General features: G+C 43.7%; 1 protein-coding gene across 1 annotated transcript in view; it reads right to left on the bottom strand.

Moving 5' to 3' along the window:
• The window catches only part of LOC115474119 (DNA annealing helicase and endonuclease ZRANB3-like), a 142,118-nt gene extending 125,260 nt beyond the window's left edge, over window positions 1–16,858 (bottom strand). The window contains exons 1-3 of the mRNA XM_030209453.1: window positions 16,627–16,858; window positions 15,168–15,342; window positions 1,590–1,608 (exon numbers count right to left, since the gene is read on the bottom strand). Coding sequence (XP_030065313.1) covers window positions 1,590–1,608; window positions 15,168–15,289 — 141 coding nt within the window. The 5' untranslated portion in view covers window positions 15,290–15,342; window positions 16,627–16,858. The remainder of the gene's footprint in view (window positions 1–1,589; window positions 1,609–15,167; window positions 15,343–16,626) is intronic.
• Window positions 16,859–22,092: the final 5,234 nt, after the last annotated feature.

The following is a 22,092-nucleotide window of genomic DNA, read 5'->3' as shown; positions in this document are numbered from 1 at the left end:
AGGTAAGGAAGGCCAATGGCAGCTCAGATGAGCTGTGTGCTGCGTTCCGGCGGTTTGAATAGTGAAGCCAGGTACCCGGCCCAGGTGGAGGGTGGGTGGCGGCGGCGACTCAGGGTGGGTGGGGGGAGCGGTAGTGGCAACCCTGGGGGGGGGGGGGAGCGGTGGCGACGGCGGTTCGCTCATTCGCAGGTCGCAAGTTCCATCTCTGTCACGCCCCCGTCATCACGTATTGACGCGGGGGCGGGACAGAGAGGGTCTCTACTGCGCATTTGCGAGTGAGTACGCCTCTTGCCATATATATATATATATATATCTCACACTTTTAGACACAAACCTGCTTAACAGACGTGCTGCTTCCAGATAAAATTTAGTAAAATTTCCCCATTTAAAAATAGCTGAATATACAATTACGGCATCTTTCATCACCATGTTAAAAAAAAAAACCCAGCTCACAAACGAGTCCAAGACAGCTTTGCTAGTACACTGCTTTTTGACTGCTCAGGGATGGCACAGCAGGCATTCACAGGAAGCAACTGAAAATGGTCTTTAAAATCCAAATAAATTCTAAACTCTGGGTATGGGAGGTGGGGACAGGTGGGTGAATGAGGTGGGAGGAAAGGGTGGAAAGGGGGAGGGAGTTGGGATGAGGTGATGTTTATTTTACAAGATCATTGTTTGAAGTCTGGCGTCTTGTACAGTTGTGACATGTATGATTTAAACAATAAAAAAAAAAGAAAATTAAAAAAAATTTCTATTCTGTACCTGCTATCAGCTTTTCTGGATCCAATAAATGTTTCAGTAATATCTATGGAGAAATTAGGTCTTACCTGATAATTTTCTTTCCATTAGTTCTTCACACTATTCCAGGACAAGTGGATAGTTATGTCCATTGACCAGCAGGTGCAGATAGAGAATACAGAACTGAGCACCACTACATAGCTCCCTGGTAGCAGCTCAACTCCTCAGTATTTTTTTATTTATTTATTGCACTTGTATCCCACATTTTCCCACCTATTTGCAGGCTCAATGTGGCTTAAGTAAGAAAACACACCCAATCAGGAGCATGGTCAGCAATCAACATATCCAGCCCCAAGGATGTCCTGAGGCCCAAAGCACAGCAGAGAACACACTACCCCGGGTCCATGCTCCCAGGGGACACAGCCATCCCCGTGTCATGGCAGGGCACAGCACCACCGGTCCGCCAAACTCACTGCGCTGCCTGCACTTACTGAGCAGAACACTCCAGGGGGGAAAGCACGACAGGGACCCAAGCACCACCAGGTATGTCTGCCCACTATGCTCAACCGGGAACCAGTTGACCAACTGGACCAGGAGCAAGGCCTCAGAACCAGAGAAAGCCTGTCCATCCACCTGCTGGAGATAGAAGATACAGAGGAGCTGAGCTGCTAGCAGGGAGCTATGTAGTGGTGGTCAGTTCTGTATTCTCTATCTCCACCTGCTGGTCGATGGACATAACTACCCAATTGTCCTGGAACAGTGGGAATGAACGTAATGGAAATAACTTCTAGAGCTCCACGGATACAAATAATTTACATTAATTGTACTTATACAAAATATGAATTACTTACCTCATCAGCTAGCATACATCTAAAAATGAAAAGAAAAGATTATTAAAAAAAAAAAAAAAAAAAACCAAACATCCAGAATACTATTATCTAGTCTTTATACAGGAGCCCTTAAATACAATTGTCTGACTGTAAAACTATAAGGAGGAACTACCGTATTTTTCGGACTATAAGACGCACTTTTTTCCCCAAAAATTTGGGAGGAAAATGGGGGGTGCGTCTTATAGTCCGAAGGTAGCGTTTTTGGACCGCCGTCCCGTACTTACACGATGCCATGTTCCCTGGTGGTCTAGTGACGTCGGGGCAGGAAAGAGCCCCCTCTTTCCTGCCCATCGCGCTGCTCTCCGTGCTCCTCACTGCTTTCTGACGGTCTCGTCGATATTCAAAATGGCCGCCGAGATTCTCGGCGGCCATTTTGAATCTCGCCGAGACCGTCCGAAAGCAGTGAGGAGCACGGAGAGCAGCGCGATGGGCAGGAAAGAGGGGGCTCTTTCCTGCCCCGACGTCACTAGACCACCAGGGAACATGGCATCGTGTAAGTACGGGAAGGCGGTCCAAAACTCGGACAAGACGCACCGGAGCACCTAGGTTTTAGAGGAGGGAAAAAGGAAAATTTTTTTTTTCCTATTTCCCTCCTCTAAAACCTAGGTGCGTCTTATTGTCCGGTGCGTCTTATAGTCCGAAAAATACGGTAAGTTACAGAACAACTCATTTCACTTTGGAAATAGTTATAGAAATCTGGATTGCGCTAACACAAGAGCTTGGGGAATAGCAACATTCACAATTTTCCATTATTTTATGACAGTGTTAAAACATTTTATTGTGAGGTATCCCATTATCTGAAGATAAAGGAATTTATTCACTACCACCACAGAACTGACCTACTTGTCTGAGGAAATAAAAAAGGATCTTCCAACAGACTAGGGGATGGGGGAGTAATTACTAACGTGTATAGAGAACAACATAGAATATTTGCCAGTTAACACGTTAAATGGCAAAAGTGTGGGTTATTTTATCATAATGTATGTTAATTTACATAATAAAAAAAAATACAAAGAACCTCATTACTAGGCAAATTAAATTACACAACTTGTGTTGAATTTCAAAAGGCCATCAGGGACCTTGGGAGAGACCATCACCATCTTTCTTTTTTTTTGGCCACAAGCTTCACATTGAGGAATGCTGCCAGAACTTAATGCTCTTAATATTGGGCCTCTCTTCCCTTCTCCCACAAGGACATTTCTTCCTACCCCCCACCAACCGATGGTCCAGCATCGCTCACTCTGACCCTCCCTCCACCTCTCGTGTCAGGTCGGGCCATTTATAATCTGCTTTATCTACAACTATGGATGGAGTACAAAAAAATCCATTAAAAAACAATCTTCATAGTTTGACCATCAAACATATGCTTGATTACATCAGAACCTTTAAACTAAAATATTGATCAGAGGGTTTCAACGTATCATCGACAACAACGCCAAGATCCCTTTCTTGATCTGTGACTCCTAATGCGGAACCTTGCATCACGTAGCTATAGTTCGGGTTCCTCTTTCCTACATGCATCACTTTGCACTTGTTCACATTAAACGTCATCTGCCATTTAGACGCCCAGTCTCATAAGGTCCTCTTGCAATTTTTCACAATCCTTTTGCAATTTAACAGCAAATTTCATCAGCAAATTTAATTACCTCACTAGTTATTCCCATCTCTAGATCATTTATATGTTAAAAAGCAACAGATCCCTGGGAACCCCACTATCTACCCTTCTCCATTGAGAATACTGATCATTTAACTCTACTTTCTGTTTTCTACTTTTACCCAATTGTTAATCCACAATAGGACATTACCTCCTATCTCAAGACTTTTTAATTTCCTCAAGAGTCTTTCATAAGGTACTTTGTCAAATGCCCTTTGAATATACAGATACACAACATCAACCGGCTCATCTTTAACCACGTGTTTATTTACCCGTTCAAAGAAATGTAGTAGATTGGTGAAGCAAGACTTCCCTTGACTAAATCCATGTTAGCTTTGTCCCCTTTTTCTTTTGAAACATAAGCACTTTTGACATATGATGTGAAGAGCATTATCCTTTTGGGGAACTAGTCATATTTTGGATGTGTGTTTTTTCCCCTAATACTCTTAACATTGGTTGTATGCACACCCATGCCCCATCAACCACTGCAGCTGTAATGATCATCAAGCGAGCATAACGACACATTTGTGGCAATTGCTACCTTGCATTTGCTTCCTTCTCAAAACTTTTTTTTTCAACTGTAAGGGAAAGAGCAGAACACCTTGAGATCCCTGGGCCTTAGTCTTCTGAGGGTGTGTCTCAGGAAGGTAGAACTGTTACTGTTCTCCTGATGTTAAGTTCCTGCTTTTACCTCTCCTTTCTTTGCCTCGTTTTACTCTGCTGCTTTTCCCACTGATGGCTCTACTCCCTCCCCTTGCCTCAGAATTGCTTAAGGTAACATCACTGCTAAAACAGTATTTATCTCCGACTGTACCAAAGAAGTGCAACCAAGGAGCAGATCACTCTCCTTGGGCGCTCCTAGGCTTTTCTGTGGACCCCTTTAAGTATTAACTTTCCACTATGCTCACACTACTAGTACTCACTATGGAGCCTTTGGCTCTCTGTATCAGCTGCCCCATCCTGATTCTTATTACACCCTAGTCTCCCTTTTCCAGCTTCTCCCTATCCACTGCTTCCTCTTTCTCATTCCTCTTTTTGCTCGTTCCTCCACACCGCCCCCAGATGGCCCAGGAGAGGGGTACAGGATGGAACGGGTTTTCTGGGAGGGGGTGGGGGAGGCTGGCTCTGGAGGATACTCTTACAGCGACAGCAGTGGGGGGGCAGGGCCATGGTTTGGCTCTGGCTGAAATCAAGCGGAGAATTATGGCCATGGATTTGGTTTTGGTCGGCCTCTATCTACAACCTATGACAAGCAAACACATTATTTCCTATAAACCTTAAATAAGCGGATTCTTGGGCACCAGCCAATTCAAGGAGGAGGTCTCCAACCACCAGATGTGCCATGAAAGGATAGACCCCAGCCAAGAGGCGGAGAAGAGAGTATCTCGCTCTGGGCCATGACGAACGTCTCCCATTTATAGTGTTGCATACATCTAGTAGTGCTATAGAAATGCTAAGTAGTAATAGAGGGGAGGGAGAGGGACATCTGTATTGGGGATAGATAAGTATACAAATTAAGTCAAAGCATGGGATATACTAATTATGTTTTCCGTGAAATAGATTTGTCATTTTGTAAGCTATACGTTTAGAGGGGGAAGAATCAGGGAGGGAAAGGGAAAGGCAAAAAAGTAAATTAGAAAAAAAAAAAAAAAAAACCCACTACCAAAGACCTTTAAAACATGGAAGATAGGACCACCACAAAAATAAGGGGCCCTTTTACTAAGCAGTGGTAGACCCACCACGGGCTTACTGCGCGTGAAACAGGAACTACCACTGGGCTACCCCCCCCCCCCCCCCCAGCACATGCCATTTCCAGAACTACAAAAATATTTTCTATTTTTGTAGCGCCGGTGTTTACCTGGCGGTAATTGGGCAGTGCCACGAGCTACCCAGTTATTGCTGGGTTAGCGCAGAAGCCCTTACCGCTACATGAATGGGTAACAGTAAGTGCTCCCCTCCTGAAATGGCCGCACGGTAAGTGGTTCACTTACCGCACGGCCATTTCTTAAAAAAAAAAAAAAAAAAAAGAAACAGCCTTTTACCTGCTACAGTAAAAGTGGCCTCAGCGAGCGTCACAAACATGCACCGACGCTAATGCAGACCCCTAAGATCACTAATAGCAACAATAAAGACGCTCATCCAAGTCCATGGTCCATGGCATTATAAGTCCATGCTACACAGGTACAGTAACTGCAGAGAGATATGTCGGGCATGCCCACAAAAGTTAGCGTACAGCCTTTGTACTTACCATATGCTCCTGCGTGTTAAATGTAAAATCTTTACTGTACTTTAGTAAACATGCCCCCTTTGTTTTACTTTTGTTAGTTTTACTTTGTACTTTTAGTCCCCTTTTATTTTGATGCTTTTCTCATCTTTTTTTCCCCCTCTTCCATATACTCTCCTCTCGTTCTCATCCTTGTCTATCACCTGCTTCCAAGAACAACCACCTTTCTTCTTTCCACTAATCTCCCTCACTCCAGGTATTCACCTCTTCTAAAGTACAATACAGCCCCTGTTTGGTTTGCAGACACCCCTTCTCCTGGTCTTAGACTCAGCTGGATACATCCAGATTTCCCCTCTTTGGCTTAAGCCCCATCTGACCTGGGACCCACCAGCATCTCTTCCATGAGTATGACTCTGGATTTAAGGTAAACAGGTATAGCGCCCCATTCTGGGCTGCGTTGGTAATGCCGTGCAACTTTGTAAAAAGGGGAGTGGCAGGGGAAATAATCTGAAAGGTTATTTTTTATATTTTATGTAGCTCACACCTTTTCAGTAGTAGTTCAAGGTATTACACTCAGTACAGTAGGTATTTCCCAATACCAAGAGGCCTTACAATCTAAGTTTACACTTGAAGCAAAAGAAGGATAAGGGCCCTGTTTACCAAGCAGCGCTAAGGGTGCGTTAACATTTAGCATGCGCTAAACGCTAAGTTGCCCATAGGAATATATGAGCAACTCGAGTTTAGCACGCGCTAAAAACAATAGCATGGCTTAGTAAACAGGGCCCTGACTTACCCAAGATTGCAAGGCACATCAGTGGGCACTGAACCCTAACAATACCCACACTCAAGAATTCAAAGAACTCCTTCATCTCTGCGACCTTGATCTCCCTCCCATACAACCTACCCATAACAAAGGTCACTCACTAGACATCATCTCTTACAAATTCTCCACAAACCAGAACATCCACATTTCTGATATTAACTGGTCTGCCACCCCCTGGTCAGACCATCACAAAGCAACACTATCCCTATTATGGCGGGAAAAAGGTCAGCTTATCAAACAAGACCCAATAACAATCACCACTAGAGGACGGATCGACAAGGAAAGGTTTTGGCAACAAATATATAACAACAATTGGTCTACACAACCTAACTCAAATCACTTCCTCTCTGAATGGGACAACAGATGCAAAACTACACTAGATGAAACAGCCCCATTACGTACAAAAACCCTACACAGACGCAACCTCACACCACAGTTCAAAGACATACTAAAAACCCTAAAATCACAAACCAGGAAACTAGAAAAGGCATGGAACAAATCTAGAGATACAACCACTTACAATACATGGAAACAGTCACACAGGAAATACAAAAATGCCATCAAACGAGCAAAAAGATCCTACTATACACAAACAATTCTAACCAGCGGTACAGACATAAAAAAACAATACCAACTCATAAAGAATATTATTAATACCAACCCAGTCACATCATCCTCCACAAACTGCCCATCGGCTGACCAGCTGGCAAATTACTTCAATAACAAAATCACCAATCTTTGCAGCACAATTCCACAAGACTGTACTAACATTGATTCCTTTCTCGACGAATTGGACCCCTATGGAGATGAAATTCCAGCCAACCGTTCATGGACAAACTTCACCCTCCTTATCACGAAAGAAGTCTCTGTGGCACTCACCAAACTTTCCAAATCCCACTGCCATCTCGACCCATGCCCCAACTACTTAATAAAAATGCCCCAGAATGCTTTATCATATATCTTACCTCCCACCTAAACCTTCTGCTACAGCAAGGTTCATTCCCCACTGAACATGGCAAGATACTGGAAACACCATCCTACAATTCGACTTGTCCAGTGCATTTGACATGGTAGATCACAACATACTAACCAAACTATTGGACAAACTTGGAATCGGCGGTAACATTATTAACTGGATAAAAGGATTCATCACCTCAAGATCCTATCAAATTAAATCACCCACTGATATCTCATCCCCCTGGTCACCTATCTGCAGAGTACCTCAAGGATCTCCTTTATCGCCGATACTCTTCAATCTAATGATGATCCCACTAGCCAAAGCCCTATTCAGACATGGTCTAAACCCTTTCATTTATGTTGATGACGTTACTATATTCATTCCCTTTAAATCAAACCTAACAGAAATCTCTGATAGAATATCCATGGGCATGAACATGTTAACCTCCTGGGCCAACATATTTAGGATGAAATTGAACAAAGAAAAAACACAGTGCCTAATCCTTTCATCTCAGCACTCCGCAATCCCCCCATCTAATCTCACCATCTCCGACACTACAATCCCCATTTCTGAAAACCTGAAAATCCTTGGAGTGACACTAGACAGCCACCTCTCCCCTTGACAATCACGCCACATCCACCACAAAGAAAATGTTCACAATGATGTGGATATTGAAACGCGTAAAACCATATCTACCCCAGAAAACATTCCAGAATTTAGTGCAATCCACGGTACTTACCCATGCTTGCTGATTATTGCAACAGTATTTTCTTAGGCTGCAAAGCCTATATCCTAAAAAAAATTCAGACCACCCAAAATACAGCAGCAAGACTCATCTTTGGCAGATCACGTTTTGAGAGTGCAACTCCTCTCCGTGCAAGACTAAACTGGCTCCCAATCAAAGAACGTATCAATTTCAAAGCCCAGACTTTAATTCACAAGATAATACACGGAGAATCTCCGAACTATATGATAAATCTGGTCGACCTTCCAGCAAGAAACATGTCTGTATCCTCACGAAAGTACCTCAACCTGCACTACCCCAGCTGTAAAGGTCTCAAGTACAAAATGTATTATGGATCCAATTTCTCCTTCCTGGGCAGCCGTCTATGGAACGCTCTCCCTAGACCTATCCGAGCAATCCATGACCACCTACCATTTAGAAAAACACTAAAACCCCATCTATTCAAACAAGCCTACCCAAAAGACCCAGATTAATCTCTTGAACCCATCTACCTTGCATATACTGAAGAGAAAACGACATTGACCCAGACTCTATCTCCCACCTTACCTTCCTCTCTCTATCACCTGTCTCTACCTACCTACCCATCCTATTACTACCCATCCATCCTATTATTATGTTATACTTAATTTCCTACTTTACATAACAAAATTCTATTACCTATTACTATGTAAGCCGCATTGAGCCTGCTTTTAGTGGGAAAGTGCGAGATACAAATATAATAAATAAATAAATAAATAGCTCCCCTGGGTCTCAGCCTACTGATCCTCCAATCTGTTTATCTTATGTATTCTGTTACTAGTTACTGCTAGATGGCTAGGACATGAAGACACACTTGCACTATTTGCTCATCAATAGTTCAGATCTTCAGGCATCTTCATATTAAAGCTTGAATATTACACTAGTGTTTCCCAAGCCTATCACACAGTACCCCCCACCTAGTTAGGCTGTTTTTCAGGATATCCATATACTGCATGACAACAACCTCTCTCAATATACTCAAAAATCCACAAATACTGGTACATAACCAAACAACTAAAAACCAGTACAGAACCACAACTACAATTAATATTCACAAAGCTGCTTCTCACACTTTGACATTTTATTAATGCTTGTTTGAACGGGTTCTGCTACCTGTCATTATTATGCTGATTGCCTTGTATGATGTCATTTCCAAGTAGTGTTTTAAGCCACTGGGATCACAAATGCCATGACACCATTTTGAAAATGATTGGAGTCTATTTGAATTGAAGTTTATGTGAAGAATACTTTGGTAGAGCTCTCCCAAGTCCAAGGCAGCATTCCAAATGAAACTCACGGATTCGGGCGCTTTAGGGGGGCAAGGTTCCACACAGCTTTCATCTTTAATTTGGACTCTGGATAAGTACATTTATAACATTTGTTAACTGCTGCACTAAGAGTGAGTTATTTGGACGTATATATATTTTTTTTTACTGAATTTCACATTATTGCATTAATTTTGTTGGTGCTTGTTTTTTGGAGACAGCCTGATGAAAGATAATGGAAACATTCTCACCCATTATCAGGCACACACTAAAGCTGTATTGTGGGCAATTAAACATTATGAGGTCACTCCTGATTTATTTATTAATTGTAGTTGTGGTTATGTATACTGCTTTTTAGTTGTTTAACAATCACTCTCAGGCATAGTCAATGTGGATATCCTACAAGCCAGAGTAACAAGGACTGGGGTATCAAAACATTCAGCCTGCAGGATGCTTCTGGCCCAACGATACCCTTCATTTGGTCCACAGTGGCAGTAGCACAGTACCCTGGACCATGTCTTCTTCCTCCTCATCCAGGCCCACACTGTCACACTTTCAACCACGCAGCCCCATAGTATCCCACATGGCATCCCACATGGTTCAACTTACCACACTGGCCCCAGAAAGCAGATGACAACATGACTGAAGGTGCTGCATAACCACTATTGTTGCCCACTTCCCAATAACAAGTGGGATGGTCGTAGAAGCATAACTGAAGTGGCTGAAGGGAGGCGAACAGTGATTGAGGGCGAAAGGTATGGGAGGACTCAAACCTCAAGCAAAAGCAAGTGTAGGAATCTGTGAACAGCTGGAGGGCAAATGCCTGTCCCTTTCCCGATGCCCCCCCCCTACCCCAGGATACATGCTGTGCCAATATCTTTATGGTTCCCAAGTCCTCAGGCAGGACCTGAATTAATTAAGTTAAAACCTCGGGGACCCCTAACCAAAAACTATGAGGTCATTACTACACGAGTCTCAATCGGGATTCCGCCCAGCCCACAGTACAGAAACTGTCCTACTCACCCTAATATCCAAATTCAAACAAGAAATTGCATTTGGAATCAACATCCTCCTTCTACAATTCGATTTATCCAGTGCATTCGACATGGTAGACCATAACATACTAACCAAACTACTGGACAAACTTGGAATCGGCGGAAAAATTATTAACTGGATAAAAGGATTTATCACATCAAGATCCTACCAAGTTAAATCACCCATGGCTACTTCACCACCTTGGTCTCCAATCTGTGGTGTACCTCAAGGATCCCCCCTAACACCGATACTCTTCAATCCAATGATGATCCCACTAGCCAAGGCCTTATTCAGACATGATCTCAACCCTTTCATATACGCTGATGACGTAACCATATTCATCCCCTTTAAATGAAACCTGACAGACATCTCTGACAAAATATCCATGGGAATGAACATCTTAACCTCCTGGGCCAACACCTTTAGAATGAAATTGAACAAAGAAAAAACACAATGCCTAATCCTCTCGTCTCAGCACTCTGCACCCCCCCCCCCCCCCCCATCTAATCTTACCACCTCCGACACTACAATCCCCATTTCTGACAACCTGAAAATCCTTGGAGTGACACTAGACGACAACCACCTTTCCCTCAAGAACCACGCCACAACCACCACGAAGAAAATGTTCACAATGATGTGGATATTGAAATGCGTAAAACCATATCTACCCCTGAAAACATTCCAGAACTTGGTGCAATCCACGGTACTTACCCACGTTGACTACTATAACAGCATTTTTATAGGCTGCAAAGCCCACATCCTGAAAAATATTCAGACTGCCCAAAACACAGCAGCGAGACTCATCTTTGGCAAATCACGCTTTGAGAGTGCAACTCCTCTCCGTGCAAAATTACACTGGCTCCCCATCAAAGAACGTTATCAACTTTAAAGTCCACACATTAATCCACAAGATAATACATGGCGATTCTCCAGCCTATATGACAAATCTAGTTTACCTCCCAGCAAGAAACATGTCTGTATTCTCACGAAACTTCCTCAACCTGCACTATCCCAACTGTAAAGGTCAAAACTTATTATGGATCCAATTTCTCCTTCCTTGGCAGCCAACTCTGGAACGCCCTCCCTAGACATATCAGATCTATGACCATCTACCTTTCAGGAAAGCATTAAAAACCCATTTATTCAAGCAAGCCTACCCTAAAGAACCTGATTAAACTTATGAACCGATCTACCTAACGAACACCGAAGAATCAACGACAACGACATTGACCCAGACTACATCTCCCACATCACCCTCACCTCACCTATCCCTACCAATCCATCCATTCTTCCACTTCTCCATCCAATCACTACCCCATATCGCCTATATTTACCAACCCATCCAAGCTATTCCTATGCTACATTTAATTTTCCTACCTAACAACATTCTGTATAACCTAATACTATGTAAGTTCAAACATGCGTGGGATATGCATAGAAGAATCCTGTGCAGAAGGAATGGATCCTCAGAAGCTTAGCTGAAATTGGGTGGCGGAGCAGGTGGGGGGAAGAGGGGGTGGTGGTTGGGAGGCGAGGATAGGGGAGGGCGGACTTATACGGTCTGTACCAGAGCCGGTGATGGGAGGCGGGACTGGTGGTTGGGAGGCGGGAAATACTGCTGGGCAGACTTATATGGTCTGTGCCCTGAAAAGGACAGGTACAAATTCAAGGTAAGGTATACACATATGAGTTTGTCTTGGGCAGACTGGATGGACCATGCAGGTCTTTTTCTGCCGTCATCTACTATGTTACTATGTAAGCCGCATTGAACCTGCTTTTAGTGGGAAAGTGCGTGATACAAATGTATTAAATAAATAAATTAATTAATTAAAGCCAAATGGGAACAAGAAGCAGGGAGTCCTCTGATGGGATGGGAGGCAGGAGTTATGCTGAAGGGAATTGCTGCCCTCACAACAGATGAAAGACTGAGAGAATGTGGCTATCAGGTAATTATGCGAGCCTATATGTCAGGGCAACAGTTGTCACATATGGGTTCCCCGCAAAGAGCGAACTGTGTTAAATGTAGCCAAACCCCACATACGTTGTTTCACGCTTTTTGGGCATGTCCAGGGGTAGAGGCCTTTTGGGCACGGGTTAGGCGATTCATGTCCCGGAAATTGGGAAGATCAGTGACAGGAACGTGGGATCACTTTATATTGGATACGACCAGGGCTTTCAGCACCCTCTCGGTAGGGGCACGCCGACTATGTCGTAAGCTGAGCCTGGTGGCACGGAAAACTGTTTTGCAGTATTGGACAGTTCCGGAGCCACCGGCGTATTGGCATTGGAGGAACCAGGTACATATACTAGCTACATGGGAGGCACGGGATGCAAAAGGTTCCCCAAAATGGCGTGTGCATTTTATGCAGACATGGGACCCCTATTTGGTGACGCTAAGCCCTAGAGGACGTAGTAACCTCCTCAACTGGCATAACGTGGCACACTAGGATACTTTTGAGGATAGCTCTGAACACATACACACACAAAATTGTAATTCATAGAGTCGGGGGAGGGGAGGGCTCTCTCTGGGCTATAAGAACACAAGCCCGGAGGGGATAGGAGGGGGAAGGTGGGAATAAGACTCATTGGTTTTGTTGATGCATTTGTAAAAGCTTTAATGATGTATTGGTTTGAAATAAAAAATGTTGACACATAAACATAAGCCCTACAGGATGGGGGGGAGCAGCAAGGTTAATTGTTTGAACATACGATCGCTCTAATTTACACTTTGTTGGTATTGTTTAAGGGGTATCTACTGAGAGTATTGATTGTTAATTGTTTCCAGCACCAATAAATCTGTTGTAATATACGATGGTTTAGATACAGTAGGAGTACAAAAGGGGGGGAGGGGGCAAAAATGTTAAAAAATTTTGATGACTGTTGTTATACTATGTGTGATAATACTGTATTGATGTCATTGTGGTGAGTTTGTTTTGTACCTTTTGAAGTGTCATCAATAAAAAATGTTGAAACATAATTAAGTTAAAACCAGCCACCACTGGCTGCAATGCCACACATTAAAACATAATAGTAACTAGCCGTTAAGCCCGTTAAAACGGGCGAGATTTGTACTTCTCACCTCCATGTCCAGCAAATCTCCTCTCTCCCCTGCCCTCCCCTCCCCCGATCCATGTCCAGCAACCCTGCTCTCTCCCCTGCCCTCCTCCCATGTCCAGCAGCCCTCCTGTATCCCCTGGCCTCCCCCGTCCACCAACCATCCTCTCTCCCCTGCCCTCCCCCCATATCCAGCAACCCTCCTCTTTCCCTTGGCCTCCCCCCCCCCCCCCCCCCGTCCAGCAACCCTGCTCTCTCCCATGCCCTCCTCCCATGTCCAGCAGCCCTCCTCTCTCCTCTCCCCCATGTCCAGCAACCCTCCTCTCCCCTCCCCTGCCCTCCCCTCCATCGATCCATGTCCAGTTACCCTGCTCTCTCCCCTGCCCTCCCCCCATGTCCAGCAACCCTCCTCTCTCCCCTGCCATCCCCAGCAGCCCTGATCTCTCCCCTGTCCTTCCCCCCTATGTCCAGCAGCCCTCCTGTCTCCCCTGGCCTCACCCCGTCCACCGACCCTCCTCTCTCCCCTGCCCTCCCCCCCATATCCAGCAAACCTCCTCTTTCCCTTGGCCTCCCTCCACATCCAGCAACCCTCCTCTCTGCCCTGCTCTCTCCCCATGTCCAGAAACCCTCCTCTCTCTCCCCTGCCCTCCCCCCATGTCCAGCTACCCTCTTCGCCGCCACTCCCTCCCTTCTCCGTGCTGGGCCCCCTGCACTGACATGAGAGTGCCTCTCACCTCCGTGTGAAAGCGCTGCAGGCAGCAGCACTGCTGCTGCCTGCAGCGCTTCCACATGGAGGTGAGAGGCGCTGTCATGTCACTGCAGGGGGCCCGATACGGAGGGGGGGAGGGAGCGGCGGCGACGACGTCGGGGATGGGGGGGGGAGGTTGGTGCGCCAGCGACGTTCCTTCCTTTCCTTCGTCTCCAGCGGCAGCGTCCGTTTCCCTCTCTGTTCCGCCCTCTGATGTCATCACGTCTTGACAAGAGGGCGGGACAGAGAGGGAAGTGTCTACTGCGCATTTGCGGTTGAGTCGGTCACTTGTCTTTTATTATGTTTGATATCAATTTGTTAGGAAACAACTAGCCACACACCTGAGATTACCCCACGGCCACTTAGATGGTCTATCCCCAGAACAGCTCAGGTCCGCCTGCACTTGCTGCTTGTGCTCTACACTAGCACCCTTCTCCAACCAACTGGGTCACAACCACCTCTAGGCGAGTCTCCCGCTCTTATCTATATGTTCCCTCTTTTATTTGCCCTTCACTATCAATTAAAATGTTCTATTATGTATTGTGTTGACATTGTAAGTAGTATACTATGCCATTCTTTGTATTGTTATTTGAATATTTTGACTGCTGTAATTGCCTATTGCTCATGATTGATGTATTCTTACTGTACACCGCCTTAAGTGAATTCCTTCAAAAAGGCGGTAAATAAATCCTAATAACCATAATTTTGTTATGTGGGTTTTTAGACATTCAGTGCTTCATATGCAGAGCTAACATTCAATTTCGTTTCAGTTTTAAGAGAACAGCAAGGAATGCAAAAACAAAAAAGCAATTATTCCTGACTTGATCTACTTCCAAGTCTGTACTAAAGTTTCATAACATTTTCAAACCTTTCTGTAAACATTTTCTACAAGATAAAATGATTCATTGACACAGAACTTTACTCTTGAAAAATAGCAGTGCAGGCCTAATATTGGCATTCTTCTATACTGATCTATTCCCAGCACCACACAAAATCCACTTTTTTTTTTTCTTACCTGCCATCTCTTTTCAGTGCAAACTTGATACCTTCCTTCTGAAAAGGAAGCAGTTGCTCTCTCAGCTTCTGAGGCAAAAAAGACAGTTCACCATCAAACTCATTTTCTGAACAAGAAGGCATGTTGAGTGGAGATTAACTAGATTCTTCTTTAACTTGACTTCTTCAAGTTAGACCTATTCAAAATAACAACAAAAATAGCAATTTGTCAGTACTATAAAATAGTAACTGGTATAGAAGAAACGGAATCACTTACTGATACACTAAGCCGACTCTATCCTAACACAAATGCTAGAATCTTTAATTCACAATTTCAAAGTCTACCCTAAAAAAATTATGACACCTTTTAAGTCTCCTTAACCAAATTCTTTGCATAACTTCATAACAGAGCTGTTACAAATGAAAAGACAATTACATTCAATATTTGGAAGCTGATTCACGGAAATATGTTACCATTTTAATACAAAGTCTATGTTGATTGTGAATAATCCCCATAGATTAAAATTAGATATGTGGCAATTAACGCCAGTTAAATCAATCTGCAAAAAAAAAAAAATGCACCTTGATAATGATTGAAGATTATCTCAAAAGTCTATTAAAAAAGCATTAGAGGGTTTCCACAAGCCTTCAAGATAAGTAGGGGATCCTGAGACCTCCTCCTCTACCACTATTTCATTATGAAGCGCCGCGGTCACCCAGTCAACTAGTGATGACTACCACACCCCCAAAATAGTCTCATCACCATGAAATCGTCATCCTCTTCTGTTGACAGCTCCAGGGTGCTCCCCTAGTCAACATCTTCCTCCCCCAAACCTCTTCTTATCAAAGACATAGGTGGGATTAGGGCTCCATCCATATCTGAGCCCTCACTATGCAACATGACCCACATGCCTCCTCCATGGTCTTAAGTCCTCAAGGATCCCTGGACACCCAGGGCTCCTATGCGTCACTCACTAGCCACACCAAGCTCTCTCAGGAATAAACCCTGAAGGCAAAGTGCTCTTCCCATACACACTGAGAGAACCTGAAAAACTGAGGTCCTAAATTCACTGAGAATGTCATCTCTCTAGGAAGGTGGGAAGAGCTTCACTAGCCACCAAACTGACTGGAACCTACGCCCTGTTGGGTCGCACTGGAATGTTTGCAGACCGGAACCAAAATGTCTGCAATGCATGCCAAAATAATGGCTTCTGCGGCATCGCTGACTGTTTGGGGGAGGGGGGCATAATAATAACTCAGGATAACCTCCGGTGCTAGTTTGGAAGACCCCAAACCTCACTGCATATACAAACATACCAAGACACGCGCACTCGTCTGCACTCACACTGTAACAAGCCGAGCACCCCACTTCACACGTGTTTGGGGATCGATCTTCCTCCCATTATCTCTGCCCCTAACTTCCACTGAACTCCTTGTCTGCGAACCGACAACACTCTCAGACACCCCAGTCAAATGCATACCTGAAGTCGCCCATCAACAAAACCAGAACTTCCCTTAGCCGATTCCCGGCCGTGAACGTTACGTCCCCAATATAACAGAACTACAATCTCTTAAACATCCCGCCTTGGCTGAAACAGAAAGTTGCATCAGAGAGCGGGACGCCGGAACACGGAGTTGATTGGAAAGGGAATGCACGGGCATGGTAGGTTACGATTCCGCCTCCTGAGTCCTCCTCCTCGCTTCAATAATACAGCACAGAGCACAGCCGTATTTGCTTTCTGCCCGGGCTGATGCACCGAAGCCAAAGAGATTTCATGACAGAAGACGACGTGAACCTATCTGGTCCATTCCGTGAGCTGAAGCCAGTGGGCGGGGCTTACCGCCATATTGGTACTTCCAAAACAATAGCAAACGCTACTGAAAATATTAACAGACTTGTGAGGTTGTATTTATACTAGGGTTACCATATGGCTCCAGAAAAAGGAGGCCAGATTGAGCCAGTCTTGGTTTTACTTCTCTTTGTATTCAAACTCCTTGGTTTTGCATTCTCTGTTAGGTGGGAAGGGGGGGGGGGGTTGTTGGGGAGTTTTCGAGGAGTCTGTGAAGGCTTGGATCTCTTTCAGGGAGAGAAAACTAACAACTTATAGCAGCAGCTTCAGAGAGCATTTTCCATCTCACAGATAGGCTGCAGAGAATACCTTCTCCTGCTTTAGACTTTTGGTGTCATTGATTTGTGCATCAGCTTGGGCAGAAAGAGAAAGAGCAGCTGAGATTAATTGTTCCTCTTGACACCGGCTCAGCTACTGAAATTTACAATTATGTTTATTTATTTTACAGCTTTTGTATTTATTTTGAAAGCTTCCCTTATCTAGATATATATCAGGAAATAACATTCAATATCACTAAAACAACTTACAAAATTATTGTAGATGGTAGAAACACCAGTAATAAACTCAGTATTTTATCCTAAATGTAAGTGAGGACATCCTGTTTCCTGAAGCGTTCATCTTAACTGTGGTTGTAATCTGCCTTGGGAAGCCTGGTGTTATAAAGATGGAATATATTGTCATAAACTGGAAGTAAAATTAAAATCTCCTTCCATTGGGACATATGGAATCACATCTTCACCTCATCTGTTTTGTAGAAATTTACATTTTAGATACACAAATTAATGATTCTGTTTTGAGCATGTTTCAGGGACAAGTGGTTTTATAAGTCAAAATCGTAAAAATAAATATTTTGTTTCATGCAGATCTCTCATTTGTTTAAAAATAACTAAATGGTCTATAAGTCCCTAAGGTAGTCCATTGATTTTCTTATATTTTGTTCTTGTTCTGACATATACCAGTGTGGAGGAGTGGCATAGTAGCTAGAGCACCAGCCTTCACATTCAGAGGTGGCTAGTTCAACTCCCACTGCTGCTCCTGCAAAATACTACCTAATATAATATATTATATTCTATTCTTCTATATTCTATTCTCCACCGATTAAACATAAGGTAATATAATAAGAATATGTAAGAAAAGGGGGAATTAAATACTATATTTGTTGAATTACATTAACTTGCACTGTAAGGTTTAAGGACATGTGCTTAGAACATAAAGACCATATATTTAACTTTCAAATTTTTAATTACAATACATGTCATGTAATAATTTTACAAAAGAGAGTTAGTTTTTAGGGATCTTTCACAAGGGGAAATGTGCTTCAAGATTAGAAAAATCTAAATTATAAATTAGGCTGGATAATGGTAACTCACTTTGATGATGGCTGCTGGTTGGAGTGATGAAGGAGATCCTCACTGGAAAATTTACCCCAATACCAAAAGATACGAAGAAAAACACAAACGACCTCACCAACTATCGCCCAGTTGCATCTATCCCACTAGTAGTCAAACTGATGGAAAGCCTGGTAACCAAACGGAATACATGGACAAGTTCTCAATACTACATGACTCACAATAAGGATTCCGCCCCCACCACAGTACTGAAACTGTCCTAGTCACTCTCCTGGCAAAATTCAAGCAGGAAATAGCCACAGGTAAAAGCATACTCCTACTCCAATTTGACATGTCGAGCGCATTCGATATCGTAAATCACAATATACTACTAAGACTCCTTGGCCACTTTGGAATTGATGTAAATGTGATTAATTGGATCAAGGGTTTTCTAACCACTAGAACATACCAAGTAAAATCAAACTCAAACATATCACCACCTTGGAAAGCAGCCTGCGGAGTCCCACAAGGATCAACATTATCACCAATACTCTTCAATATAATGATGATCCCTCTAGCAAAATCCCTATCCATTCGAGGCCTAAACCCATTCATCTATGCAGATTACGTTACAATCTATATTCCCTTCAAACATGACTTAACAGAACTAACCAATTAAATCAATGACGGCCTAAACATCATGGACTCCTGGCAAACTCATTACAACTGAAACTTAACACTGAAAAAAAAAAACACACTGCCTCATCCTCTCATCTCAACATAACAAGTACAAACCCACAACCATAAACACCTCAGGACAACCATAAACACCTCAGGACACACCCGTCCTACCTCAGACAGCCTAAAAATACTCTGAGTCACAATCAACCTCAACCTTACCCTTGAGACTCAAGTAAACTCTGTAATAAAGAAAATGTTCTACTCAATGTGGAAACTTAAACGATTAAAGCTTTTCTTCCCGAGATACATTTTTTTAAACCTAATACAATCAACGGTCCTCAGTCATGCAGATTATTGTAATGGAATCTACGCAAGATCAAAGATCAACTCACAACAAAAAAAATCCAGACCGCCCAAAACACAGCAGCCAGGCTGATATTCAGTAAAACACAATTTGAAAGTGCCAAACCCCTCAGAAAAAGCTGCACTGGCTCCCAATCAACAAAAGGATCACCTTCAAAGTCTGCACCCTGGTCCACAAAATAATCTACGGCGTAGTCCCAGGCTACATGATAGACCTCATAGATTTACCAACCAGAAACAGAATCCGATCATCACGATCATACCTAAACCTACACTACCCTAATTGCAAAGGACTTAAATACAAAACAACTTACGTATCCTACTTCTCCTATATAAGTGCACAACTATGGACTGCACTACCAAAAGCTGTGAAAACAATCCATCACCATTTAAACTTCAGGAAATCTCTAAAAAAAAAACCCTCTTCAAAAAGGCTTACCCCCACCAACCCACCGTAAATCCCCAAACACAGCAACACAGCATAACCAATTATCTTACTGGACAATATATAACCTACATTCCCTTCAACCCTCCTGTTGCCTGATACACACCTACCTCATCAGACTACATTACAACCTGTATTTGTTATCAACCGAACTGGCGAATGCCATTATGGTACTATGTAAGACACATTGAGCCTGCAAATAGGTGGGAAAATGTGGGGTACAAATTTAACAAACAAATAAATATATAAATAACAATATGTCTTTTAATTGCAGAGTTGTTGCTGGAACCTGGAGAAAGTCTTATCAGGGATGTTGTGAAGTCTAGCAAGGATCATGGAGGTGCAGATCAGGAATCACGAGCGAAGAAGCAAGAGCACCAACTGAGAATGTTCCAGGCTTTTTTATAATCTCTTATTGGACCATAGGCTGAAGTCAGATGGGGTGTACTCAATCCAATTAAAACACAGGGATAGCTGAGAACTGATTTAATCTAGTTTTGAGATGGTACATGGTAACTCGTCACATGTTTAATTACATCATAAGACTTTCTGTCTGGATATGTGCTGTGATATACATCCAGAAGGCATCTGACAGTATTAAGAATCTGAGAGTAAGCAGGATGCTTTTGTCAGATTATATAGGTAGATGGGCTTTTCAGTCTCTGAGTTATTGTCTGAGAGTAGGTGGAGTTTCACTGTCTTTGTTAACTCCAGTCTCTGTGATTGCTGTCCATCTTTAGAGTTTTGTTCTTTGGAGATGTGATGATGGACTTAGGTATCCACCCAGCTAGTTTTTGTTATCAGTAGTTTCCAGGGGGAAAGGGGAAGATGAAAGTAAAGTATTTGCAGTTGTATATATTTTATATATACATTTGCATCTGATCCAGCAAAAACTATAACTCTGACAATTACACTCATATCATGCTACACTCCTTGTGATCTTGGGCAAGTCACTTAACCCTCCATTGTCTCAGGTACAAGCTTAGATGGTGAGCTCTTCAGGGCCAGAGAAATGTCCTTGAACTACCCTTGAAAAGGGGTGAGCAATAATAAAAGGAGCTTGTGGAGGGGCATAATCGAACGCGAACGCCTATCTGCATGGGCGTCTATTCCGAAAACGGGTACGTGAAGAGGCGGGACAGACCGTATTATCGAAAAAATGGACGTTTTTCAGCTGGGCGTTTGTTTTTGTTTTAGCAATAATGGAAACTAAAAACGTCCTAATCTGAGCCATTTGGTCATGGGAGGGGCCAGGATTCGTAGTACACTGGCCCCCCTGATATGCCAGGACACCAACTGGGCACCCTAGAGGTCAGTGTGGTGGACTTCAGAAAAAGCTCCCACATGCATAGCTCCCTTACCACGGGTGCTGAGCCTCCAATCCCCCTCCCCCAAATCCCACTACCCACAAATGTACAACACTACCATAGCTCTTAGGGGTGAAGGAGGCACCTACATGTGGGTACAGTGGGTTTTGAAGACCTCCCATTTACCAGCACAAGTGTTACAGGTGGGGGGGGGGGGGGGGGCCTGGGTCCACCTGGCTGAAGTGTACTGCGGTACACACTAAAAGTGCTCCAGGGACCTGCATACACGCAGGCCTCTAGGACTTGTTGCTGCTATATAACATTGGCACACCAGTTGACACCTGAAGACTAATCTCTCCAAAAACGTCCTTTATTGGAATAAGCACGCTTACTCACAGTTAACTGCAGATCAGAGGTTGTGCCCCACTGGCAACGAGTCTCCCTGGTACTGAGATGAGCAGTAGGTCAGAGCTGGCAGAATGCTGTACAATGCCCTCTTTCAGCCACATTCAAGGTAAGAACTAAGTTCTGTAACATGGCTAACACGTGAAAGGGATCTAAAACTGGCTTACAAAAATGGCCACTACCTCATGGACTACCGGAAACAAAACAGGGCACACTCTGACCCAGTAAGCAGAGGGAAAAGCACCATGTGAGTAGAGCCTACCAACTACCAACATCGTGAGCATGTAACACAAGCTAGTGGAATCACGGAGCCCAATACCCTACACCCACCACAATGCATTGCTGATGTGACTCTGCAGTGCCCTTAACAGAAAAGGTGTCACACTCACCCGAGAGCCACATCAGAACCAGGGAAAGGCTGTCAGAGGATAGATCACATTCTGCTGTCATGGAGGTGGGTACGGCATTTGAGGCTGGCATAAAGGCTGGAAAAAAAGTTTTTAAAGTGGGTTTTTTTTGGTGGGAGGGGGTTAGTGACCACTGGGGGAGTCCAGGGAGGTCATCCTCG

This window comes from Microcaecilia unicolor, chromosome 7, assembly GCF_901765095.1.
Source record: "Microcaecilia unicolor chromosome 7, aMicUni1.1, whole genome shotgun sequence".
NCBI lineage: Eukaryota > Metazoa > Chordata > Amphibia > Gymnophiona > Siphonopidae > Microcaecilia > Microcaecilia unicolor.
This window is presented reverse-complemented; position numbering and strand designations above follow the sequence as displayed.